The sequence below is a fragment of the Dendropsophus ebraccatus genome, chromosome 7 (genome assembly GCF_027789765.1).
Source record: "Dendropsophus ebraccatus isolate aDenEbr1 chromosome 7, aDenEbr1.pat, whole genome shotgun sequence".
In the NCBI taxonomy this organism is placed as follows: Eukaryota; Metazoa; Chordata; class Amphibia; order Anura; family Hylidae; genus Dendropsophus; species Dendropsophus ebraccatus.
In genome coordinates this window covers 149,091,599-149,113,979 of record NC_091460.1, presented here as the reverse complement: position 1 = coordinate 149,113,979, position 22,381 = coordinate 149,091,599, and the positions used below count along the sequence as shown (strand labels likewise).

General features: G+C 48.1%; 1 protein-coding gene across 1 annotated transcript in view; it reads left to right on the top strand.

Moving 5' to 3' along the window:
* The first annotated feature begins 3,057 nt into the window (after positions 1-3,057).
* The window catches only part of LOC138797915 (fibrinogen alpha chain-like), a 28,405-nt gene continuing 9,081 nt past the window's right edge, over positions 3,058-22,381 (top strand). Inside the window, exon 1 of the mRNA XM_069978717.1 lies at positions 3,058-3,489. Coding sequence (XP_069834818.1) covers positions 3,252-3,489 — 238 coding nt within the window. The 5' untranslated portion in view covers positions 3,058-3,251. The remainder of the gene's footprint in view (positions 3,490-22,381) is intronic.

Here is a 22,381-nt window from a genome sequence, read left to right as displayed (position 1 = left end):
ATATGTGGCCTGGCTGTATACCTCTATATACTATATGGTAGCAGGATATATGTGGCCTGGCCATATACCCCTATGTACTATATGGTAGCAGGATATATGTGGCCTGGCTGTATACCTCTATATACTATATGGTAGCAGGATATATGTGGCCTGGCTGTATACCTCTATATACTATATGGTAGCAGGATATATGTGGCCTGGCCGTATACCCCTATAGCCATATAGTCAGCTGTTATATCCTGTATATACTATATGGTAGCAGGATATATGTGGCCTGGCCGTATACCCCTATAGCCATACAGTCAGCTGTTATATCCTGTATATACTATATGGTAGCAGGATATATGTGGCCTGGCCGTATACCCCTATAGCCATATAGTCAGCTGTTATATCCTGTATATACTATATGGTAGCAGGATATATGTGGCCTGGCCGTATACCTCTATATACTATATGGTAGCAGGATATATGTGGCCTGGCCGTATACCCCTATGTACTATATGGTAGCAGGATATATGTGGCCTGGCTGTATACCTCTATATACTATATGGTAGCAGGATATATGTGGCCTGGCTGTATACCCCTATATACTATATGGTAGCAGGATATATGTGGCCTGGCCGTATACCGATATATACTATATGGTAGCAGGATATATGTGGCCTGGCCGTATACCCCTATATACTATATGGTAGCAGGATATACGTGGCCTGGCCGTATACCTCTATATACTATATGGTAGCAGGATATATGTGGCCTGGCTGTATACCCCTATATACTATATGGTAGCAGGATATATGTGGCCTGGCCGTATACCTCTATATACTATATGGTAGCAGGATATATGTGGCCTGGCTGTATACCTCTATATACTATATGGTAGCAGGATATATGTGGCCTGGCCGTATACCCCTATATACTATATGGTAGCAGGATATATGTGGCCTGGCTGTATACCCCTATATACTATATGGTAGCAGGATATACGTGGCCTGGCCGTATACCCCTATAGCCGTATAGTCAGCTGTTATATCCTGTATATACTATATGGTAGCAGGATATATGTGGCCTGGCCGTATACCCCTATATACTATATGGTAGCAGGATATATGTGGCCTGGCTGCATACCTCTATATACTATATGGTAGCAGGATATACGTGGCCTGGCTGTATACCTCTATATACTATATGGTAGCAGGATATATGTGGCCTAGCTGTATACCCCTATATACTATATGGTAGCAGGATATATGTGGCCTGGCCGTATACCCCTATATACTATATGGTAGCAGGATATATGTGGCCTGGCTGTATACCCCTATATACTATATGGTAGCAGGATATATGTGGCCTGGCCGTATACCCCTATATACTATATGGTAGCAGGATATATGTGGCCTGGCTGTATACCTCTATATACTATATGGTAGCAGGATATATGTGGCCTGGCTGTATACCTCTATATACTATATGGTAGCAGGATATATGTGGCCTGGCTGTATACCCCTATATACTATATGGTAGCAGGATATATGTGGCCTGGCTGTATACCTCTATATACTATATGGTAGCAGGATATATGTGGCCTGGCCTGTATACCCCTATATACTATATGGTAGCAGGATATATGTGGCCTGGCTGTATACCCCTATATACTATATGGTAGCAGGATATATGTGGCCTGGCTGTATACCCCTATATACTATATGGTAGCAGGATATATGTGGCCTGGCTGTATACCCCTATATACTATATGGTAGCAGGATATATGTGGCCTGGCTGTATACCCCTATATACTATATGGTAGCAGGATATACGTGGCCTGGCCGTATACCTCTATATACTATATGGTAGCAGGATATATGTGGCCTGGCTGTATACCCCTATATACTATATGGTAGCAGGATATATGTGGCCTGGCCGTATACCCCTATAGCCATATAGTCAGCTGTTATATCCTCTATATACTATATGGTAGCAGGATATATGTGGCCTGGCTGTATACCCCTATATACTATATGGTAGCAGGATATATGTGGCCTGGCTGTATACCTCTGTATACTATATGGTAGCAGGATATATGTGGCCTGGCTGTATACCTCTATATACTATATGGTAGCAGGATATATGTGGCCTGGCCGTATACCCCTATAGCCGTATAGTCAGCTGTTATATCCTGTATATACTATATGGTAGCAGGATATATGTGGCCTGGCCGTATACCCCTATATACTATATGGTAGCAGGATATATGTGGCCTGGCTGTATACCTCTATATACTATATGGTAGCAGGATATATGTGGCCTGGCCGTATACCTCTATATACTATATGGTAGCAGGATATATGTGGCCTAGCTGTATACCCCTATATACTATATGGTAGCAGGATATATGTGGCCTGGCTGTATACCTCTATATACTATATGGTAGCAGGATATATGTGGCCTGGCCGTATACCCCTATATACTATATGGTAGCAGGATATATGTGGCCTAGCTGTATACCCCTATATACTATATGGTAGCAGGATATATGTGGCCTAGCTGTATACCCCTATATACTATATGGTAGCAGGATATATGTGGCCTGGCTGTATACCTCTATATACTATATGGTAGCAGGATATATGTGGCCTGGCTGTATACCTCTATATACTATATGGTAGCAGGATATATGTGGCCTGGCTGTATACCCCTATATACTATATGGTAGGATATATGTGGCCTGGCCGTATACCCCTATATACTATATGGTAGCAGGATATATGTGGCCTGGCTGTATACCTCTATATACTATATGGTAGCAGGATATATGTGGCCTGGCTGTATACCTCTGTATACTATATGGTAGCAGGATATATGTGGCCTGGCCGTATACCTCTATATACTATATGGTAGCAGGATATATGTGGCCTGGCCGTATACCCCTATATACTATATGGTAGCAGGATATATGTGGCCTGGCTGTATACCCCTATATACTATATGGTAGCAGGATACATGTGGCCTGGCTGTATACCCCTATATACTATATGGTAGCAGGATATATGTGGCCTGGCACACGTCATAGTTGGTTACTCTATGGGACGGCCATATAGTCGGTGTAGCCTGCTCCCATAATACACGGTTATAACCCAGTGAGGACGTTGCGGCCTGGACGGTAGAGAGAACACGGTCTCCCGGCTCCTCGGCTGTCTGTAATGGCTCCGGACGTCTCATAGATGGCGGACGGGATATAATAATAGTGATTGATGAGGAGGATGGACAAAGCCCAGAGAACTGACTGCCACTCTCCTTCTTGGCAGGTCAGCGGGTGCCCCAGTGGCTGCTGGGTACAAGGTCTGATCACCAAAGCCGAGAGGGAGATTCTCAGTCGGGTGGATTCTGCCCGACTATCCGGGGCCACAAGTAACTCTCACAGTATAAAACTTCTGGCAGAAATAAAGCGGCTTCATGAAGTTACAGGTGGAAACGGCCGAGCGGAGACAGGCAAGTACGGCCATTGTATGAATCTATAGGGACTATGAGGAGGAGAACCGCTCCAGTAATTACTATGTCGGCTGCGGCTTACACCCAGGGGGACAATGTGCCCTGCACTGGCTCATTCTATAAACCAGATAGAAAACTACATTCAATATTTTGCGGGACATTTTTGAAGCTGACGGCCGGGGTGTACGCCAGGGAGAAGGTGCAGCAAGCCGCCCCATTTATCATTACACCCGCACGCAGCTCACCTGAACCAAATCTACACCTGCCGGATTCACTAACAGGTGTGCGCCTTATAGTGAATTCAGCCGGGGAAAGGGGGCGGGGCCTAATTTAAGGCTTGATAAATCCCCCCCCATGTCTTCTTGTCATTATAAACTTCTGACATGTCACAAAGTGGTGGTATAGCCACCATAGAGGCAGACCATGCCTCTGCTATGGGGCCCATGCACTAAGGGGCTTACAGGCCCTTTAAGTATGAGCATTTATGAATGCTGCCACACTCTGACAGAGAAAAAGCCATTGGCTCCCTGCCCTGCCAGTCTCTCTCGTGGTTGGAGCCCCCCATACACATACTCACCTGGCCCAGCGCAGTCTCGTGTTTCTTCTCCCAGCTCCCCAATACATGAGTGACATCCAGGGGTGTAGCTAATGTCTCCTGGGCCTGGTGCGAGAGGCCAACTTCGGCCCCCCCCTCATATATATATATATATATATATATATATATATATACACCATGACAGATATTACCAATAACACCAGCATATTGGAAGAGAAAGTATTATCACCGTACATATTACCGCTATACTGTTACTGACCAAATCCTGTATACTGAGACCAATATTACCGGTAATACCAGTATATAGGAAGGAAACATTACTGCCACACCACAACCATCACCACCATATTGTTACTGACCAAATCCAGTATACTAAATCACCTCATCCAGTCATATAGAGGTGGCCCCAGCTCTACACAGGCTCTATACACCATATACATTACAGTGCAGTTACATCAGGTGACTCACAGGAGACGTCTTCTCTGATCAGAGTTCTTTCCTTTTCATCTTCTCCATCCGTCCTGGGCCGTTATGAGAACTTCTCCGAGCCACAAATCCACAGAATCTGCCAGACAGACATATTAGGCTCCTCACACTGGCACCATCCTCATCTATATACACACTGCACATCTGTATTTGCCCCTTTACACTCTATTTTAGTGGGTAGCCCTGACTCTATGTGACCCCCTAATAATATATGCCCCCCTCTGTGTATTCCCTCTCCCCCTATGTTGCCCCCCCAAATAGATGGCCCCTCTCCCCCCATGTTGCCCTCCTTATAGATGGCCCCCTCTCCCCCCACCCTCCCTTATAGATGGCCTCCTCTCCCCCCTCCATATAGATGGCCTCCTCTACCCCCTCCCATATAGATGGCCTCCTCTCCCCCTCCTTATAGATGGCCTCCTCTCCCCCTCCTTATAGATGGCCTCCTCTGCCCCCTCCTTATAGATGGCCTCCTCTGCCCCCTCCTTATAGATGGCCTCCTCTGCCCCCTCCTTATAGATGGCCTCCTCTGCCCCCTCCTTATAGATGGCCTCCTCTGCCCCCTCCTTATAGATGGCCTCCTCTGCCCCCTCCCTTATAGATGGCCTCCTCTCCCCCTCCATATTGATGGCCCCCTCTACCCCCTCCCATATAGATGGCCTCCTCTCCCCCTCCTTATAGATGGCCTCCTCTCCCCCTCCTTATAGATGGCCTCCTCTGCCCCCTCCTTATAGATGGTCCCCCTCCATATAGATGGCCTCCTCTCCCCCTCCTTATAGATGGCCTCCTCTGCCCCCTCCTTATAGATGGCCTCCTCTTCCCCTCCATATAGATGGCCTCCTCTTCCCCTCCATATAGATGGCCTCCTCTTCCCCTCCATATAGATGGCCTCCTCTCGTCCTCCATATAGATGGCCTCCTCTCGTCCTCCATATAGATGGCCTCCTCTCCCCCTCCATATAGATGGCCCCCTCTCCCCCTCCTTATAGATGGCCCTCCTCTCCCCCTCCTTATAGATGGCCTCCTCTCCCCCTCCTTATAGATGGCCCCCTCTCCCCTTTCCTTATAGATGGCCTCCTCTGCCCCCTCCTTATAGATGGCCTCCTCTCCCTCTCCTTATAGATGGCCTCCTCTCCCCCTCCTCATAGATGGCCCCCTCTCCCCTTTCCTTATAGATGGCCTCCTCTGCCCCCTCCTTATAGATGGCCCCCTCTCCCCCTCCCTTATAGATGGCCTCCTCTCCCCCTCCCTTATAGATGGCCTCCTCTCCCCCTCCCTTATAGATGGCCCCCTCTCTCCTCACCCTCCCTTATGGATGGTCCCCTCTCCCCCCACCCTCCCTCATAGATGGCCCCCGCTCCCCCCACCCTCTGTTATAGATGGTCTCTCTTCCCCCCTACCCTCATAGATGCCCCCCTCTTCCCCCCCACCCTCATAGATGCCCCCCTCTTCCCCCCCACCCTCATAGATGCCCCCCTCTTCCCCCCCACCCTCATAGATGTCCCCCCTCTTTCCCCCCACCCTCATAGATGCCCCCCCTCTTTCCCCCCACCATCATAGATGCCCCCTCTTCCCCCCCCCCCCTCATAGATGCCCCCCTCTTTCCCCCCACCCTGCAGGCTGATAAAAAAAAAAAAACTTAACTCACCTGACAATGCGCTCCCACGTTGATCCTCACTCCTCCTGGTCTGTCCCCGGGTGCTGCGCGTCTGCCAGTGGTGTTGCGTCTTATCCCCAGCAGCGCGCGCATCCCAGAGCTCCCTGCGCGCCGGAACCGGAAGTCAGGGCCCAAGGCGCGCAGGGAGCTCTGGAATGCGCGCGCTGCCGGGGATAAGACGTGACACCCCCGGCAGCCGTGCAGCAGCCGGAGGAAGACGGAGCCGGACTCTTGTGACCGCAAGCAAAACAATGCTTGCGGTCACAAGAGTGATTGATCGGGGGGGCCCCCCTTCGTGGCGGGCCCGGTCGCGGCGGCGACCGCCACGACCGCAGTAGCTACGCCACTGGTGACATCACAGGAAGCTGGGAGAACAGAGAAATGCTGGGGACTGCACCGAGTCTGGTGAGTATGCGGGGGGCTGCATAGTTTTTTGCTATGGGGCCCCATGAAACCTAGCTACACCCCTGTCACTAAGGTTGTGTCTAAAGTTTGGATTGTTTAGGGTCTGGGTGTTCAGGCCCCCCAAACATTGGAATAAGCACACTCCCCCGGGTCACTAATTGCTGCAGGAGACAGTTGCTGCATGTAACATAGGCCCCTCCCCCATTTACATTGTATCGACTGTCCTAAATCCCTGTCACCTAAGAGTCTTTGCTGGAATAGATTCCCAGGCGCTCGTTCCCCTCATCACATATACCAGGCATTAATGTACATTGTGGTGTGCCCCCGCGGTGCTATGGCGGAGGAACGGCCGGCCACTTGCTAGATGGTGAGGTGTGACGCCACTTCTGTGGTGGTTGGCCGAGATGTAACCGGATCCTGACATGTTGTGTCGTGACGCCAGTGCCAGTTGGGCACACAGGTATGGTGGCACACCTGCTTTTATTTTAACGGGCCGGTTACACCTTCTTCTCCTATGGCCAGTGACCTGGCGGGTTGCTGCGGGGTCCCTTGGGTTGCTAAAACGGTGGGGTTGAGCGTTGTTGTCACCCTCCTGGGGGAAATGTCCCAAGGATGTAGTGTGCACTGTGTCGGTGTGGGGTGAAGAAGCAATTGATAATACATCGACCAGTTCTGTGATAGGAGTATAGTGAAGAGTACAGTCGTGCTGACTGAGTTGCGCGTTAAGAGATAGAAAGGATCAGAGGAGCAGAGAGGAAGATGTCGTGAGAGTCCCAACCCAAGTAGTACTGTGCTCTGCCGGGATGTTGGAGGATGAGGTAGAAGAATACTTTAGAAGAAGAAGAGAATACCTGTGCCTGTGTTTTGACCTTTGGGTCTTCACACCACCTTATGCCCACTAGTATCGGGTGACCTGTCCTATGAGGGTGACACAAGCCCCCGACCCTGTAACCTGGGATGAGCGGAATACTGAGGACTTCCTGCTGACAACCGTGTTGCGAGATAGAGTTCCTAGGCTCTTAGCAACTTTGCTCTATACGGATCAGTTCCTAGCTTACTGCTGTCTGTGGATACTGTCCTGCTCTGTGACTCTCCTAGTCCACGGCGTAGGTTGAGGGTATGTCTGACTTGTCCTCTCTTGTAGGGGTTTAACACTGCATAGTGTTGTGTAGAGTTAGCTGAGTAGAAACTGTTATCTGTGTCTTGTCTTGCTTCCTACCCATACAGGGATCTGACTAAGACTGACCTACACTTCCTGTCACCCATGTGACTTCCTATCTCCAGCATATCTAAGCTGCGCTGTGAGTGGGTAAAGAGTGCGTAAGAAGAAGTAAAGTGAGAGATGATAGGTAGGACAGAAGAAGAAGAGACTTCTATAGGTTCACAGATCCATGTGACATACAAATAAACAATAACCCTTTCCATACTTCAGCCAAGCAGCATCTGTGTACATACATCTGCAATAGCGACATCTAGTGGTGAAACTCTATTACCGCTTCATAATCACTTACAATAAGTACAGGCTTTTACGAGTGGTGTAAACAATAGCAACACCCGTGGAAGGACACCACATACTCCCCCACTTGAGAAAAGCCGTCCACGGCGTAACACCTTGAGGAAAAGACTGGACATTTGTTAAAGCACAGCATGGGTTATAAAATACAGGTATATATGAAATAACAGTTTCACACGATGCAAAGGCAATGTTCCATTGTCCATAGTGCAAATAGCTGGTCAATCGAGGGGCCTAAATCGAGGGGCAAAACTAAACAGCAGGTCATAGGGAACCTCTGCTGGAACCGGACCAGTAGTGAGACTGCAGGGCAGATAGAGGGGCTCTGTGTTCAGGAGCACTTCTCCTATTGAAGGTAGGCGAGCTGGAACCAGGTGCCCTTTGACACTTTAGCAGCCAAGGGTTTGATGGACAAGTCTCTGTTGCTGCAGAGCCTCAGCCTATTGCAATGAACATTCACAGGCTGTTTCCCAGTTTTTTGGATCTGGTACATGCCAGTAGCTGCATGGGGAATTGAGATGATAGTATAAGGGATCTTTCTCCCAGAATGGATCAAGTTTCCTGGAACGATCACCATCCTTCAACCAGACTTTATCACCAACCCTGAGAGGAACAGCGTTGGCACGCCGGTTATAGTCTTCCTCTTGGCAGTGATAGACTTCTTTTATTCTGCTGTTGACTATCTCTTGGGCTTCTTGGATTCTCCGCTGGTGTTCTTAAACCCAGTTTGTTTGTGGTAGCAGGTTAGGAGAATCTGTAACTTGGATTCCTAAGGCCCTGTCCTTACGTAGTTTGCCTTGTCGTCCGAACATCAGGTAGAAAGGAGTATAGCCAATAGAACAGTGAATGGTGTTGTTATAGATCTCAACGAGTTCTCCAAGAAAGTCGGCCCATTCACCTGTTTTAGAGACTGCAGCTGTTCTCAGCATGTTGATGACCACTTGGTTCATGCGCTCACACAGTCCATTTCCCTGAGGGCGATATTCTGTGGTTCTGAGCTTCTTGCACTCGAGTTCTTGGAAAAGCTGCGATTAAAATTCCAGACCTTGGTCTGAGAGGATGGCTTCAGGCCAAACATAGTGCTTGATGTAATGGTGGTACAGCATAATAGCAGTGGTTCTCGCTGTCAAGTCCTTTATGAGGACTACTGCCTCTTGGGACCTTCCTGCTCTTGCTTGGCAAGGGTTACCGCCTCCTGGTGAGCAAAATGATCATAGAAGGGTGGCATTTCAACATCTTCCCACTGGTCTTCAAATGATGGCTCTTCGCCGGTTTGCAAGCGGGATAATGCATCAGCATTCACATTGGCTTTGCCACTGCGGTACTTGATGGTGAATCAAAAGTTTGCACAAGGCCCATCTCTGCTCTAGGGCACCCAGTTTAGTAGTGTTAAGGTGCGCCAGGGGGTTGTTATCCATGTACACGGTGAAGCTGGAGACTGCCAGATAGTCTTTGAATATTTCCATCACAGCCCAGACTAAGGGCCCTATTCCACAGGAATGATAATCAGCCGAATCGGCCCCATTGGGCCGATTATCGGTAACCATGTCCCTGCAGCCCTCGCTCAACGATCATCGGCCCAGTAAACGAGCGGCGATCTAGCAGATCGGCGCTCGTTTACATCGTTGATCGGGCCCTGCTCGGCCCATGGAATAGGGCCCTAAGGCCAGAAGTTCTAATTTGAAGGAAGTCCAATTTTGATCATTTTTTCGCTTTCTATGAAGCTTCTGCTGACATAAGCGATGACTCTCTCTTTATCGTCTTGTACTTGGGAGAGAACAGCTCCTAGGCCTTGATAGCTGGCGTCAGTTTACAGCCTGAATGGTTGAGTGTAGTCTGGGTAGGCCAGAATTGGAGGTTGAGTAAGGAGAGCCTTCAAAGCTTGGAAAGCTTCTTCTTGTTCCTGTGGTCAGTGAATGGTTACTCTCTTCACAGGAACATCTTTTGGACAGCCACACAACAACTCGGTCAGAGGGGCAGCAATCTGGGCAAAGGATGTGGGATGAAACGCCTGTAGTACCTGGGTGTAGCCCAACTGGTGACAGCAGCTGTCTTCTCTGGATCAGGCTGGATGCCTGTGGAACTAACAACGTGTCCCAGGTAGTTGACATGGGGTTTCAACTGGTGGCACTTGAATGGTTTTCTTTTTAAGCTGGGGCGAATAAGGACCTGGAAGACTTCTGTCAGGTGTTGCAGGTGATCCTGGTAGGAGCCAGAATACATGATGACATCATCGAGATACAGCAAGACGCTCTGGAAGTTGACATGGCCAAGACATTTTTACATTAATCGCTGGAAGGTTACAGGTGCATTGCATAGGCCAAAGGACATCCCAGTGAATTCATAGAGGCCCATGGGGGTAGTGAAGGCAGTTTTTTCTCTGTCTTCTGGGGTTACAGGTACTTGCCAGTATCCGCTGGTTAAGTCCAAGGTGTAGAAGTAGGAGGCTAATCCCAGTGCAGCCAACGATTCCTCTATCCTGGGGAGAGGATAGGCATCCTTATGGGTAACATTGTTAAGCGTCCTGTAGTCCACACAGAAGTGAATGGCACTGTCTTTTTTCTTGACCAGGACAATAGGGGCAGCCCAAGGACTTTGGCTATCTTGTATCACGCCAGCGTCTTTCATTTCCCGGATAAGTTCTTTGACCGGTTGTTACATTGCTGGGGCTATAGGACAATGACGCTCTTTGATTGGCAGGCTTTCTCCTGTATAGTCAAGAGGATTCTTGCTAAAGGCCAGATGATGTCTTTTAATGACTTTGAGGACTCCGCTAATGTGCTCTGGAGGAGTATTGGCATCTCCCATGTGGATGACAGACCACCAAGGGGCATTAGGTGTAGAGATGGAGCTAAGGTGGACTGAACTTTGCTTGGCTTTTGAGTTCTCTGTCAGTACATCTTCTGGATGGAGTTGGTATGGTTGGGCCACCGCATGGTACCTGGGAAGTCGAGCTGGTTCCCTGCTGAGGTTCGCTAGGCGGACAGGTACTCGTCCGTTAGAGATGGTGACAAGGCTCCTGGCTGCTTTGATGAGAGGATGCCCTTCTACTTCAATGGGGTCCAGGGCAGCTTGGTAGTCTTCATTTCCTATGCCGGGTTGTGCTCGGCACCAGATCACCACTTCACTATTGGCTGGAAGAGTTACTGGACGTGGGTCTGCGATTCTGGCTCTGCAAATCTCTCCCTTGGAATTGGCGAATTTCTGTTGAGCACTGAGGCGGCTGATGGCTTCCTGGGCGGAGGATCTGTCAGAGGAAGGAACAGACGACAGAGAGGCTGCAAGGCTTTAAGAACATCATTACGTTCATACCCAGTACCATATCTGAACCTGTACGGCCATAGGTTTCACTCACAATTACATCTTGACCTGGTATCCTATCTCCATAGCTGAATTGTAGCTTCCCAGTAACCAATCTGGGGTATGGGTGTACCATTACATGCAACAAGTGACAGACCTCCTGGAAATTCACTGGACAGTTCAGAACAGTCAAAGTGTTTCACTTTGGGGGGACATGTATGAAAAGGCGTAAATGCTTTTTTAGGCGCAGATGGGGCAGATCGGCGTAAAAATATTCGCAAACGGTATTTTTGCTAATATTTTCTTTGCATCTGCCCCATCTGCACCACCTTTGCTAGTGGGGCAGAAAGGAGGCGTTACGGGGGGAGGGGGGGGGGTTGAGGCGGCAGCATGCAGAGGGGCAGTAGAGATGAGGGAACCCTCAGGCACGCTCGGGTACACCTGACTCTGTGGTATGTCATTACTGGTGGCTGAAGAAGTAAGATACAGCCCTAGGGAGTCCTGGAAAACATGGATGCAACCTATGCCTATGGCTCTATCCATGTTTTCAAGGCACATGAGGGCTGCATCCATCTTCCTCGCTCAGGTTCAGATGTACGCGAGAATGAGGTTCACCTATCTCTGTTCATGAGGAAACTGTGCTGGGCTTACATCAGGAACCGTCCACAACTCCAGCACATCTGCGACCATGCTGCCATGGGCCACAATAGTAAACAATAACAGACGGGCACCACACAAACAATGGACAATGGAGTGAAAGTCTAATATAACACAAGAAGAAGCTAAACAGGTGAGAACTGATCGCACGTCTATTGTAAACACATGGGGGGATTTATGAAAAGGTGTAAATTACTTGTTTAGGCGCAGATGGGGCAAATCGGCGAAAATTTTCGTACGGACAGGCTCTGTGCGATCGGAAACCCCTGAGCTCCGGGGACATTTGTAAGCCCGGTGTAAAAAACGCCAGACTTCATAAATGTCCCCCATGGATGCTACACAATAGGCTAAAAACACTAAAAAATGAGCAATAAGTTACACTGGTATATATATATATATATATATATATATATATATATATAGTGGAATTTTATACTCACCGTAAATTCTCTTTCCTGTAGTCCGAAGCAGCAGCACATAATGGGGGAAGATTCTATCTTCCTGCAATGATAGGACAGATGGTAAGGACAGATGGTAACAAGCAATAAAGAGTTAATTGCCCCACCTATAAGGCCTATGCTGACCCAGCCTCCTTGTGTACTTCTAACGATCTAGGAAAACATAACCCAAACACTCAAGGTATGATGCATAAACTTTTATAGGGAGGGTTAGTTTGTGCTGCTGCTTCGGACTACAGGAAAGAGAATTTACGGTGAGTATAAAATTCCCCTTTCCCTTACGTCCTAAGCAGCAGCACATAATGGGGATATAGCAAGATCACATAAAGGGGGGAGAATCATACAGCAGTCATGACAACCGGTTTACCAAGATTGGCTGCCCAGAGGTTCTAATGTCCAAAAGTATAAGACCACAATGCAGTTCTGTATATCTGATCAATGAGAATGCACATCTCCTCCACCCAGGATGTAGACATTGCCCTTGTGGTAAGGGCCTTAATGGATTCAGGTACTTGGACTCTCACCTCTTGGTAACACACAGAGTCTGCCGTATCCATCTGGATAAAGTGGCTTTTGAGGACTTCCAATCACTGTTTCTTCCTGAAAAAGATACAGAAAATCTTCTGACTTCTCTGGTTCTCACTAAATAAACTCTCAAGGCTCCGCCCACAACCAGAGAGTGCAGGCTCACGGCTCCGCCCACAACCAGAGAGCGCAGGCCCAAGGCTCCGCCCACAACCAGAGAGCGCAGGCCCAAGGCTCCGCCCACAACCAGAGAGTGACGGCACAAGGCTCCGCCCACATCCAGAGAGCGCAGGCCCAAGACTCCGCCCACAACCAGAGAGCGCAGGCCCAAGGCTCCGCCCACAACCAGAGAGCGCAGTTGTAACGCTTTCTCATTGGAGGAATTTAGGAAAAAACAGGTAACTCAATCTGCTGAGTAATGTTGGATAAGGAAGGAACCTTAAGGGTAAAAGACAAAGTCCTGAAGGATAACAAGATCTGGTTCAGTGGCTCCTAATGTCTGAACATCCTCCTGCGTTTAGCAGATGTAATAGCTACTAGGAAGCACCTTGAGGGTCAGGTATTTTAATTCATCTAAAGATAAGAACTCAAAACGGAGCCGAGCAAGGTGATGAAGGACGAGTCCCGGATCCCACCTGGAGTTGGATCCATTACAGTGGCTTTAATCCTCTGCGTAGCTTTACTAAATCTCTGTATTAGGGATTTATGGGACAGTCAGCTGTCTGGAAGAGCATAAAGAGCAGAGACATGGACTGTGACGGTCGCAGCTTCAGCCCATTCTCAAACCCATCCTGGAGAAATCGGAGGATCGCCTTTATAGACAGTGATATGGGAGAAGTCCAATTCTTCACACCAGGATAGACAATGTCCTTCACCCTCAGGGACGTTCTCTTTGTGGGTTCTGCTCTTAGCAGAATCATGTTTACCACCAATTCTAAAAAGCCTCAGCTCATCAGGCCTGTCAATCTTCAGGCCGTCAATCATAGGTGGTCCAGACCCCGACACAATCTGCCCTTCTGTGACAGTAAGTGAGGATTCTGGGGAAGTCTCCAAAATGGCCTCTTGGACACCTGTATCAGGAGAGAACAGCCATGCCTTCCTGAGCTATAGGAGTAATGAGGCAGGATTCTGTCTTGTCCTTACACGACCACTACGGGTTGTCGTCCCTAGCAGTTTTAGGGAGTAAAAACCACGTATTCTGGCGTTATCTGAAATGGCCATTAGGTCCACGTAAGGGTCGCCATAATATCTGGTGATTGGCCAGACATAATCCGTCCTCATGGGGCAGTAGGTGAGGAATCTGGAGAAGTCGCCAAAATGTCCTTTTGGACATATTCATCTGGAGAGAACAACAATTACCACAATGACCTCCTGGGCCAATCTGTGGCTATCAGGATTAATGAGACTGATCCTGCATTGTCTTCTTACAAGACTTCTACTGATTGTTGTCCACAGTAGTTTTTAGGGAGTTAAAACCACGCATCCTGGTCTTACCCGAAATGGCCATGGGACCAATGGGTCGCTGTAATATCTGGCGATTCACTAGAACATCTCCTGGTCCTGAGACCATTCTTCTGTCAGGGTAATATCATGGCTATATAGGTAATATAGGGGCCACGGAGCAGGCAGCCAAATGTGGAGTGACACGCATACTCAGAAGTAAGCACCATCTGCTTCAGATATAGCATCTTCTGTAATGGGTTACAATGAAGATACAATCTACAAACAGAACTGAATCCCACTGCCATCTGGATGTGGACTCTTGCAGGATACACACATAAGTGACCGAGCTTTCCCATAGGTTTCCTCACCCTGAGACTTTGGACATTAGATTCCTGCATTAAGTGAGATAAAATGATAATAAACCTGCGCCAGGTAAAGAGGCAACAGACTGCTGTGTAGTGCAAGAAAACCAGATACCTCCGAGCAGCTGATACACAACTAGCAATTCTAAGGCTGTGTTCACACAGTGCAGCCTCATTGTTTCAATGGATCATTGTTTCAATAGCAGAACTAATATAATACAGACACCAGGTGTACTCAGTATATAATATTACTAATGTAAGACAGCCACCAGGTGTACTCAGTATATAATATTACTAATGTAATACAGACACCAGGTGTACTCAGTATATAATAGTACTAATGTAATACAGACACCAGGTGTACTCAGTATATAATATTACTAATGTAATACAGACACCAGGTGTACTCAGTATATAATATTACTAATGTAATACAGACACCAGGTGTACTCAGTATATAATAGCAGTACTAATATAAGACAGACACCAGGTATACTCGGTACACAACCAGAAACTAAAGTTGTGATCAGACCCTGCAATATCTACGTTTTACTATTTTAAAATAGCAGTACTATACAACTCTAGGGGTGTGTACACACAATGCTGTTTCATAGCTTCAATGCAACATTAAATATCAGTAACTGTGCTAGAAAAGATCCCAGATGCTCAATACACAACCAGGAACTTTAGGGTTGTGTTCATACAATGCAGTCTCAGAACTTCACTGCATCAAACAAAAAGCAGAGCTATAGATGACATTAACCCTTTGAGGACCAGGCCCAAAATGACCCAGTGGACCGCACAAATTTTGATCTTAGTGTTTCCGTTTTTCCCTCCTCCCCTTCTAAGAGCTCCAGCACTCTCAGTTTTCTATCTACAGGCCATGTAAGTGCTTGTTTGTTACAGGAATAGTTGTACTGTGTAATGGCGTCATTCATTCTACCATAACATGTATGATGGAGACCCAAATATATTATGTATGATGGAACCCCAAATATATTATGTATGATGGAATCCCAAATATATTATGTATGATGGAACCCCAAATATATTATGTATGATGGAACCCCAAATATATCATGTATGATGGAACCCCAAATATATTATGTATGATGGAATTCCAAATATATTATGTATGATGGAATTCCAAATATATTATGTATGATGGAATTCCAAATATATTATGTATGACGGAACCCCAAATATATTATGTATGATGGAACCCCAAATATATTATTTATGATGGAACCCCAAATATATTATGTATGAAGATATAAATAGGTGAAATCGTAAAAAAGAATGCAATATGGTAACGTTTGGGGGGTTCCTGTGTCTACGTAATGCACTATATGGTAACAGCGACATGACACTATTACTCTATAGGTCTGAACACAACCATATGCAGGTTACACAGATTCTCTAATGTTATATATATTTTTTTTTTATGAAATCCTTTTTTTTGGCAATTAATTATAAATAAAATGGGCCTATTGTGACGCTTATAACGGTTTTATTTTTTCACCTACGGGGCTGTATGGGGTGTCATTTTTTCGCCATGATCTCTAGTTTTTATTAATACCATATTTGTGAAGATCGGACGTTTTGATCACTTTTTATAAATTTTTTTTTTATATATAATGTAACATAAAATCGGTAATCCGCGCACTTTTTTCCCTCTTTTCGTGTACGCCGTTTACCGTTCGCAATGACGCTTGTTATGTTTTAATAGATCGGACAATTACGCACGCTACGGTATATTATATGTTTATCTATTTATTTATTTTTATATGTTTTATTTATATAATGGGAAAGGGGGGTGATTTAGACTTTTATTGGGGGAGGGGTTTTGGGGTAGTGTAATAGTGTTATTAACTTTTTTTTTCTACACATTTGAAGTCCCTTCGGGGGACTTGTACATACATTAGTCTGATTTCTACACTGATGAATGCTATGCCATAGGCCTAGCATTGATCAGTGTTATCGGCGATCTGCTCATTGAGCCTGCCTGTGCAGGCTCAGTGTAGCAGATCGCCGATCGGACCGCACGGAGGCAGGTAAGAGACCTCCAGCAGTCCGTTTCATTGATCGGGACCCCTGCAGTCACACTGCGGGGGTCCCTATCGGTAAGTGACAGGGGACCGCGGCGTTTAAGGGGTTAATGACACGCGGCAGCGCGTTCGCTGCAGCGTGTCATTACCGGTGAGGTCCCGGCTGCTGTTTGCAGCCGGCCCCCACCTGCTATGAAGCACGCTCCGCTCCGGAGCACGCTTCATAGCGGGAGAAACACCCAGGACGTAAGGTTACGTCATGGGTCGTCTGGGGGTTAAGGTGCAATCAATACACCACTAGCAATCCTAGGGTTGTGTTCACACAACAAAGTTTCATAACTTTACTGCCTCATTCAATAGCAGTACTGAGAGAAACATCAGGTGTAATAAAAAAATAGCAACTTTAGGCTTGTGTTCACACAATGCATCTTTCCACAGCAGTGCTAGAGCAAGGAATCAATATTCACCTAGCAACTCTGGGCTTGTGTTCACACACTGCAGTCTCACAGCTTCACTGCATCCTTCAATCGCAGAACTAGAGCCAGGAATCACACTCAGGTGTAATGAATCACGCATCAGGTGTCACCAATACACACCTAGCAGATCTAGGGTTGTGTACACACAATGCAGCTTCATAGCTTCAATGCAACAAGAAAAAGCAGTGCGAGTGTAAGAAAGACACCAGGTGCAACCAATACACAACCAGCAACTAGTGCAAGAAATCAGCCACCAGGTGCACAAACAGCTCAGTGACCGCACAACTAAAGGCCCTATTCCACGGGTCATTTAGAGGAGCAATATCGTTCGTATTCGGCCGATAACAGCCGCTACGAACGATATTCGTCCCGTGGAATAGAGTGCAACGATCAGCCGACATTGTTCATGTCGGCTGATCGTTGCAGTCGCTTGTTTTTCAACATGTTGAAAAACAAGCGACTGATATAGCAGCGATCTGCTGCCGGCGCTCCGTTGAATAGGACCGTCGGCAGCAGATGCTGCTATATCCTATGGGCTGCCCGGACGATCAGCGATCCCCCGGGCAGCCCCCCCAGCAGCTCCCCGCCGCCCCTCCCGCACTCACCCGCTCGCTGACGCCGCGTTGAATAGCGGCGGCAGCGAGCGGGGAACGAGGAGCAAACGAGCGCTAATAGCGCTCGTTTGCTCCTCCAAACGACTCGTGGAATAGGGGCATAACAGCTCTTATCTAAGGCTGCATTCACATATAGCAGATCCATAGCTGTCACTGTATTATTACATAGCAGGACCCAGACCGCATGATCACATAGCGGAACTGTCTCACAGAGCTCGCAAAGGCAAAAGAAATAAAAATAAATAAATTATAAACTATTATAAACCTCATGAAATTTCTATCCATTAGCCTGCACACAGGCCTCCTGCAATACAGGTCAGGCTTCCAGGCAGAGAGCCCGCACAGGCACCATACAGCTCCTCACAGAAGAGGCCGTATGACTAGGACTTACCTCTCTGAAGAGCGAGGACAGACACCAGGAAGCGGCATCCTGTCTGAGCAGCGCCATGGTTAGCAGCCACGTGCAGCCCGGCAGCGGATGGCGCCATAATACTTACTGACCAGAGCATAGAAGCTGAGCGATCACTGAGATGGCGCCATAATACTTACTGACCAGAGCATAGAAGCTGAGCGGTCACTGAGATGGCGCCATAATACTTACTGACCAGAGCATAGAAGATGAGCGATCACTGAGATGGCGGCATAATACTTACTGACCAGAGCATAGAAGCTGAGCGATCACTGAGATGGCGCCATAATACTTACTGACCAGAGCATAGAAGCTGAGCGATCACTGAGATGGCGGCCGCTTCCATAAGAAAAATAATATCTTTGCTCTGTACACAACAAAGCAGGATAGAAAACCAAATACATATACAAAAAACTCCACGACCATGTGGAAAAGAAGAATTATTGGAAGGAGAGAAGAGAAACACACATAGGCCTGAGCCTGCTCTCCTCCTACCACCTGTCCTACAGGACACACATAGGCCTGAGACTGCTCCTATCCTACCACCTGTCCTACAGGACACACATAGGCCCGAGCCTGCTCTCCTCCTACCACCTGTCCTACAGGACACACATAGGCCTGAGCCTGCTCTCCTCCTACCACCTGTCCTACAGGACACACATAGACCTAAGCCTGCTCTCCTCCTACCACCTGTCCTACAGGACACACATAGGCCCGAGCCTGCTCTCCTACCACCTGTCCTACAGGACACACATAGGCCTAAGCCTGCTCTCCTCCTACCACCTGTCCTACAGGACACACATAGGCCCGAGCCTGCTCTCCTCCTACCACCTGTCCTACAGGACACACATAGGCCTGAGCCTGCTCTCCTCCTACCACCTGTCCTACAGGACACACATAGGCCTGAGCCTGCTCCTATCCTACCACCTGTCCTACAGGACACACATAGGCCTGAGCCTGCTCTCCTCCTACCACCTGTCCTACAGGACACACATAGGCCTGAGCCTGCTCTCCTACCACCACCTGTCCTACAGGACACACATAGGCCTGAGCCTGCTCTCCTCCTACCACCTGTCCTACAGGACACACATAGGTCTGAGCCTGCTCTCCTCCTACCACCACCTGTCCTACAGGACACACATAGGCCTGAGCCTGCTCTCCTCCTACCACCTGTCCTACAGGACACACATAGGCCTGAGCCTGCTCTCCTCCTACCACCTGTCCTACAGGACACACATAGGCCTGAGCCTGCTCTCCTACCACCACCTGTCCTACAGGACACACATAGGCCTGAGCCTGCTCTCCTCCTACCACCTGTCCTACAGGACACACATAGGCCTGAGCCTGCTCTCCTCCTACCACCTGTCCTACAGAAGGACACACATAGGCCTGAGCCTGCTCTCCTCCTACCACCTGTCCTACAGGACACACATAGGCCTGAGCCTGCTCTCCTCCTACCACCTGTCCCACAGGACACACATAGGCCTGAGCCTGCTCTCCTCCTACCACCTGTCCTACAGGACACACATAGGCCTGAGCCTGCTCTCCTCCTACCACCTGTCCTACAGGACACACATAGGCCTGAGCCTGCTCTCCTCCTACCACCACCTGTCCTACAGGACACACATAGGCCTGAGCCTGCTCTCCTCCTACCACCTGTCCTACAGGACACACATAGGCCTGAGCCTGCTCTCCTCCTACCACCTGTCCTACAGGACACACATAGGCCTGAGCCTGCTCTCCTCCTACCACCACCTGTCCCACAGAAGGACACACATAGGCCTGAGTCTGCTCCTATCCTACCACCTGTCCTACAGGACACACATAGGCCTGAGCCTGCTCTCCTCCTACCACCTGTCCTACAGAAGGACACACATAGGCCTGAGCCTGCTCTCCTCCTACCACCTGTCCTACAGAAGGACACACACATAGGCCTGAGCCTGCTCTCCTCCTACCACCTGTCCTACAGGACACACATAGGCCTGAGCCTGCTCTCCTCCTACCACCTGTCCTACAGGACACACATAGGCCCGAGCCTGCTCTCCTCCTACCACCTGTCCTACAGGACACACATAGGCCTGAGCCTGCTCTCCTCCTACCACCTGTCCCACAGAAGGACAGAAAAAAACACAAGGAGGCTGGGTCAGCATAGGGCCTTATAGGCGGGGCAAATAACCCTTTATTGCTTGTTACCATCTGTCCTATCATTGCAGGAAGATAGAATCTTCCCCATTATGTGCTGCTGCTTAGGACGTAAGGGAAATATATATATATATATATATATATATATAACACAGTGACCCACGTCACCCCCATAAGGTGCACACAAGAGCAGTACAACAACCAGGACATATACCGGCACATGGTGGCTGCTAATAAATCCCCCTGATGAAGTGTTCCAGGAGGAAACACGTGGGGCGGTCTCCTTCCCCTCTCACCCTGGAGGGCAGCAGCTATGTTTTCATTCAGCATTGTATATCTGTATAGTTGTATATCTGTATAGTTGTATATTTATATAGTTGTATATCTGTATAGTTGTATATACCACCTAATGTGGTGACAGTGTGCTGTAGCTGGCAGAATGGCACAATAGGACATCACAGGGTGACAGGTGTTCAGGGCTCTCTGACTGTGTCACAATAGTGTGGTATCCCACCACGGGTGTTGCTATAGGTTACACCCTTCGTAAAAGCCCATACTTATTGTTAGTCGGTGGTGATGAAGGTAGTGATAGAGTTTTGCTACTAGATGTCGCTGTATTAGGTATATATATACTCAGATGCTGCACGGCTGAAGTATGTAAAGGGTTATTGTTTATTTGTGTGTCACATGGATCTGTTAACCTATGGGAATCTCCTCTTCTTCTCTCTTATCATCTCTCTCTTTACTTCTTCTACTGCACTCTTCACCCACTCACAGCGCACCTTAGATGCACTGAGGAAGTGTGTATGTCTTTAGAGCTGGACATTGTAGTGGAAGGACGCAAGCTAAACAGCTCTCTACCGTGGTCCCCTCTGGGCTCTGGCCCTCTGCCAGGTCCCCCTGCTCTCGAATAGGTCAGTGTTAGCTAGACCCCGTATGGGTAGGAAGCAAGACAAGACACAGCTAACAGTTTCTCCTCAGATTACTATATACAACACTATGCAGTGTTAAACCCCTCACAGTAGAGGACAAGTCAGGGACAACCTCAACCGACGCCATGGACTAGAAGAGTCACAGTGCAGGACAGTATCCACAGACAGCAGTAAGCTAGAAACTGATCCAGATAGAGCAAAGTTGCTAAGAGCCTAGGAACTCAGCAGGAAATTCTCAGCATTGTCAGCAGGAAATTCTAAGCATTCCGCTCATCCCAGGTAACAAGGTCTGGGGCCTTGTGTCACCCTCTAGGACGGGTCACCCGACACTGATGGGCATTAGGTGGTGCAAAGACCCAAAAGTCAAAACACGGGCACAAATATTCCCTTCTTCTTCTAAGTGTTCTTCTACCTCATCCTCCAACATCCCGGCAGAGCACAGTACTACTTGGGTTGAGACTCTCATGACATCCTCCTCTCTGCTACTCTGATTCTTTGTATGTCTCAACATGCTACCCAGTCAGCACGACTGTACTCCTTGCTGTATTCCTATCACAGATCTGGTCGCTGTATAGTCCAGTGTTATCAAGTGTCTTATCAAGTGCTTTCTCATGAGAACCTTCTATTGTCAAGGCACAACTGTATAACCTGCTGCACACACGTACTTCTCCAGTACAAAATGACTTATTTAAGATAAAGAGACTCTGTGATTCTTTGCCTCACACCGACACAGTGTTCATCACGAGCCTGGGACATTTCCCCTTTCTGTGGGTGGCAGATCCGATAGTCCAGGAGGGTCACTACACCATTATGGCCATCTGTGACTACACTACTAGTGATGAGCGAGCATGCTGGTCCGAGCTTGGTACTCCTTAGAGTATTAGGGTACTCAATGGTTCTCGTTACTCGGACG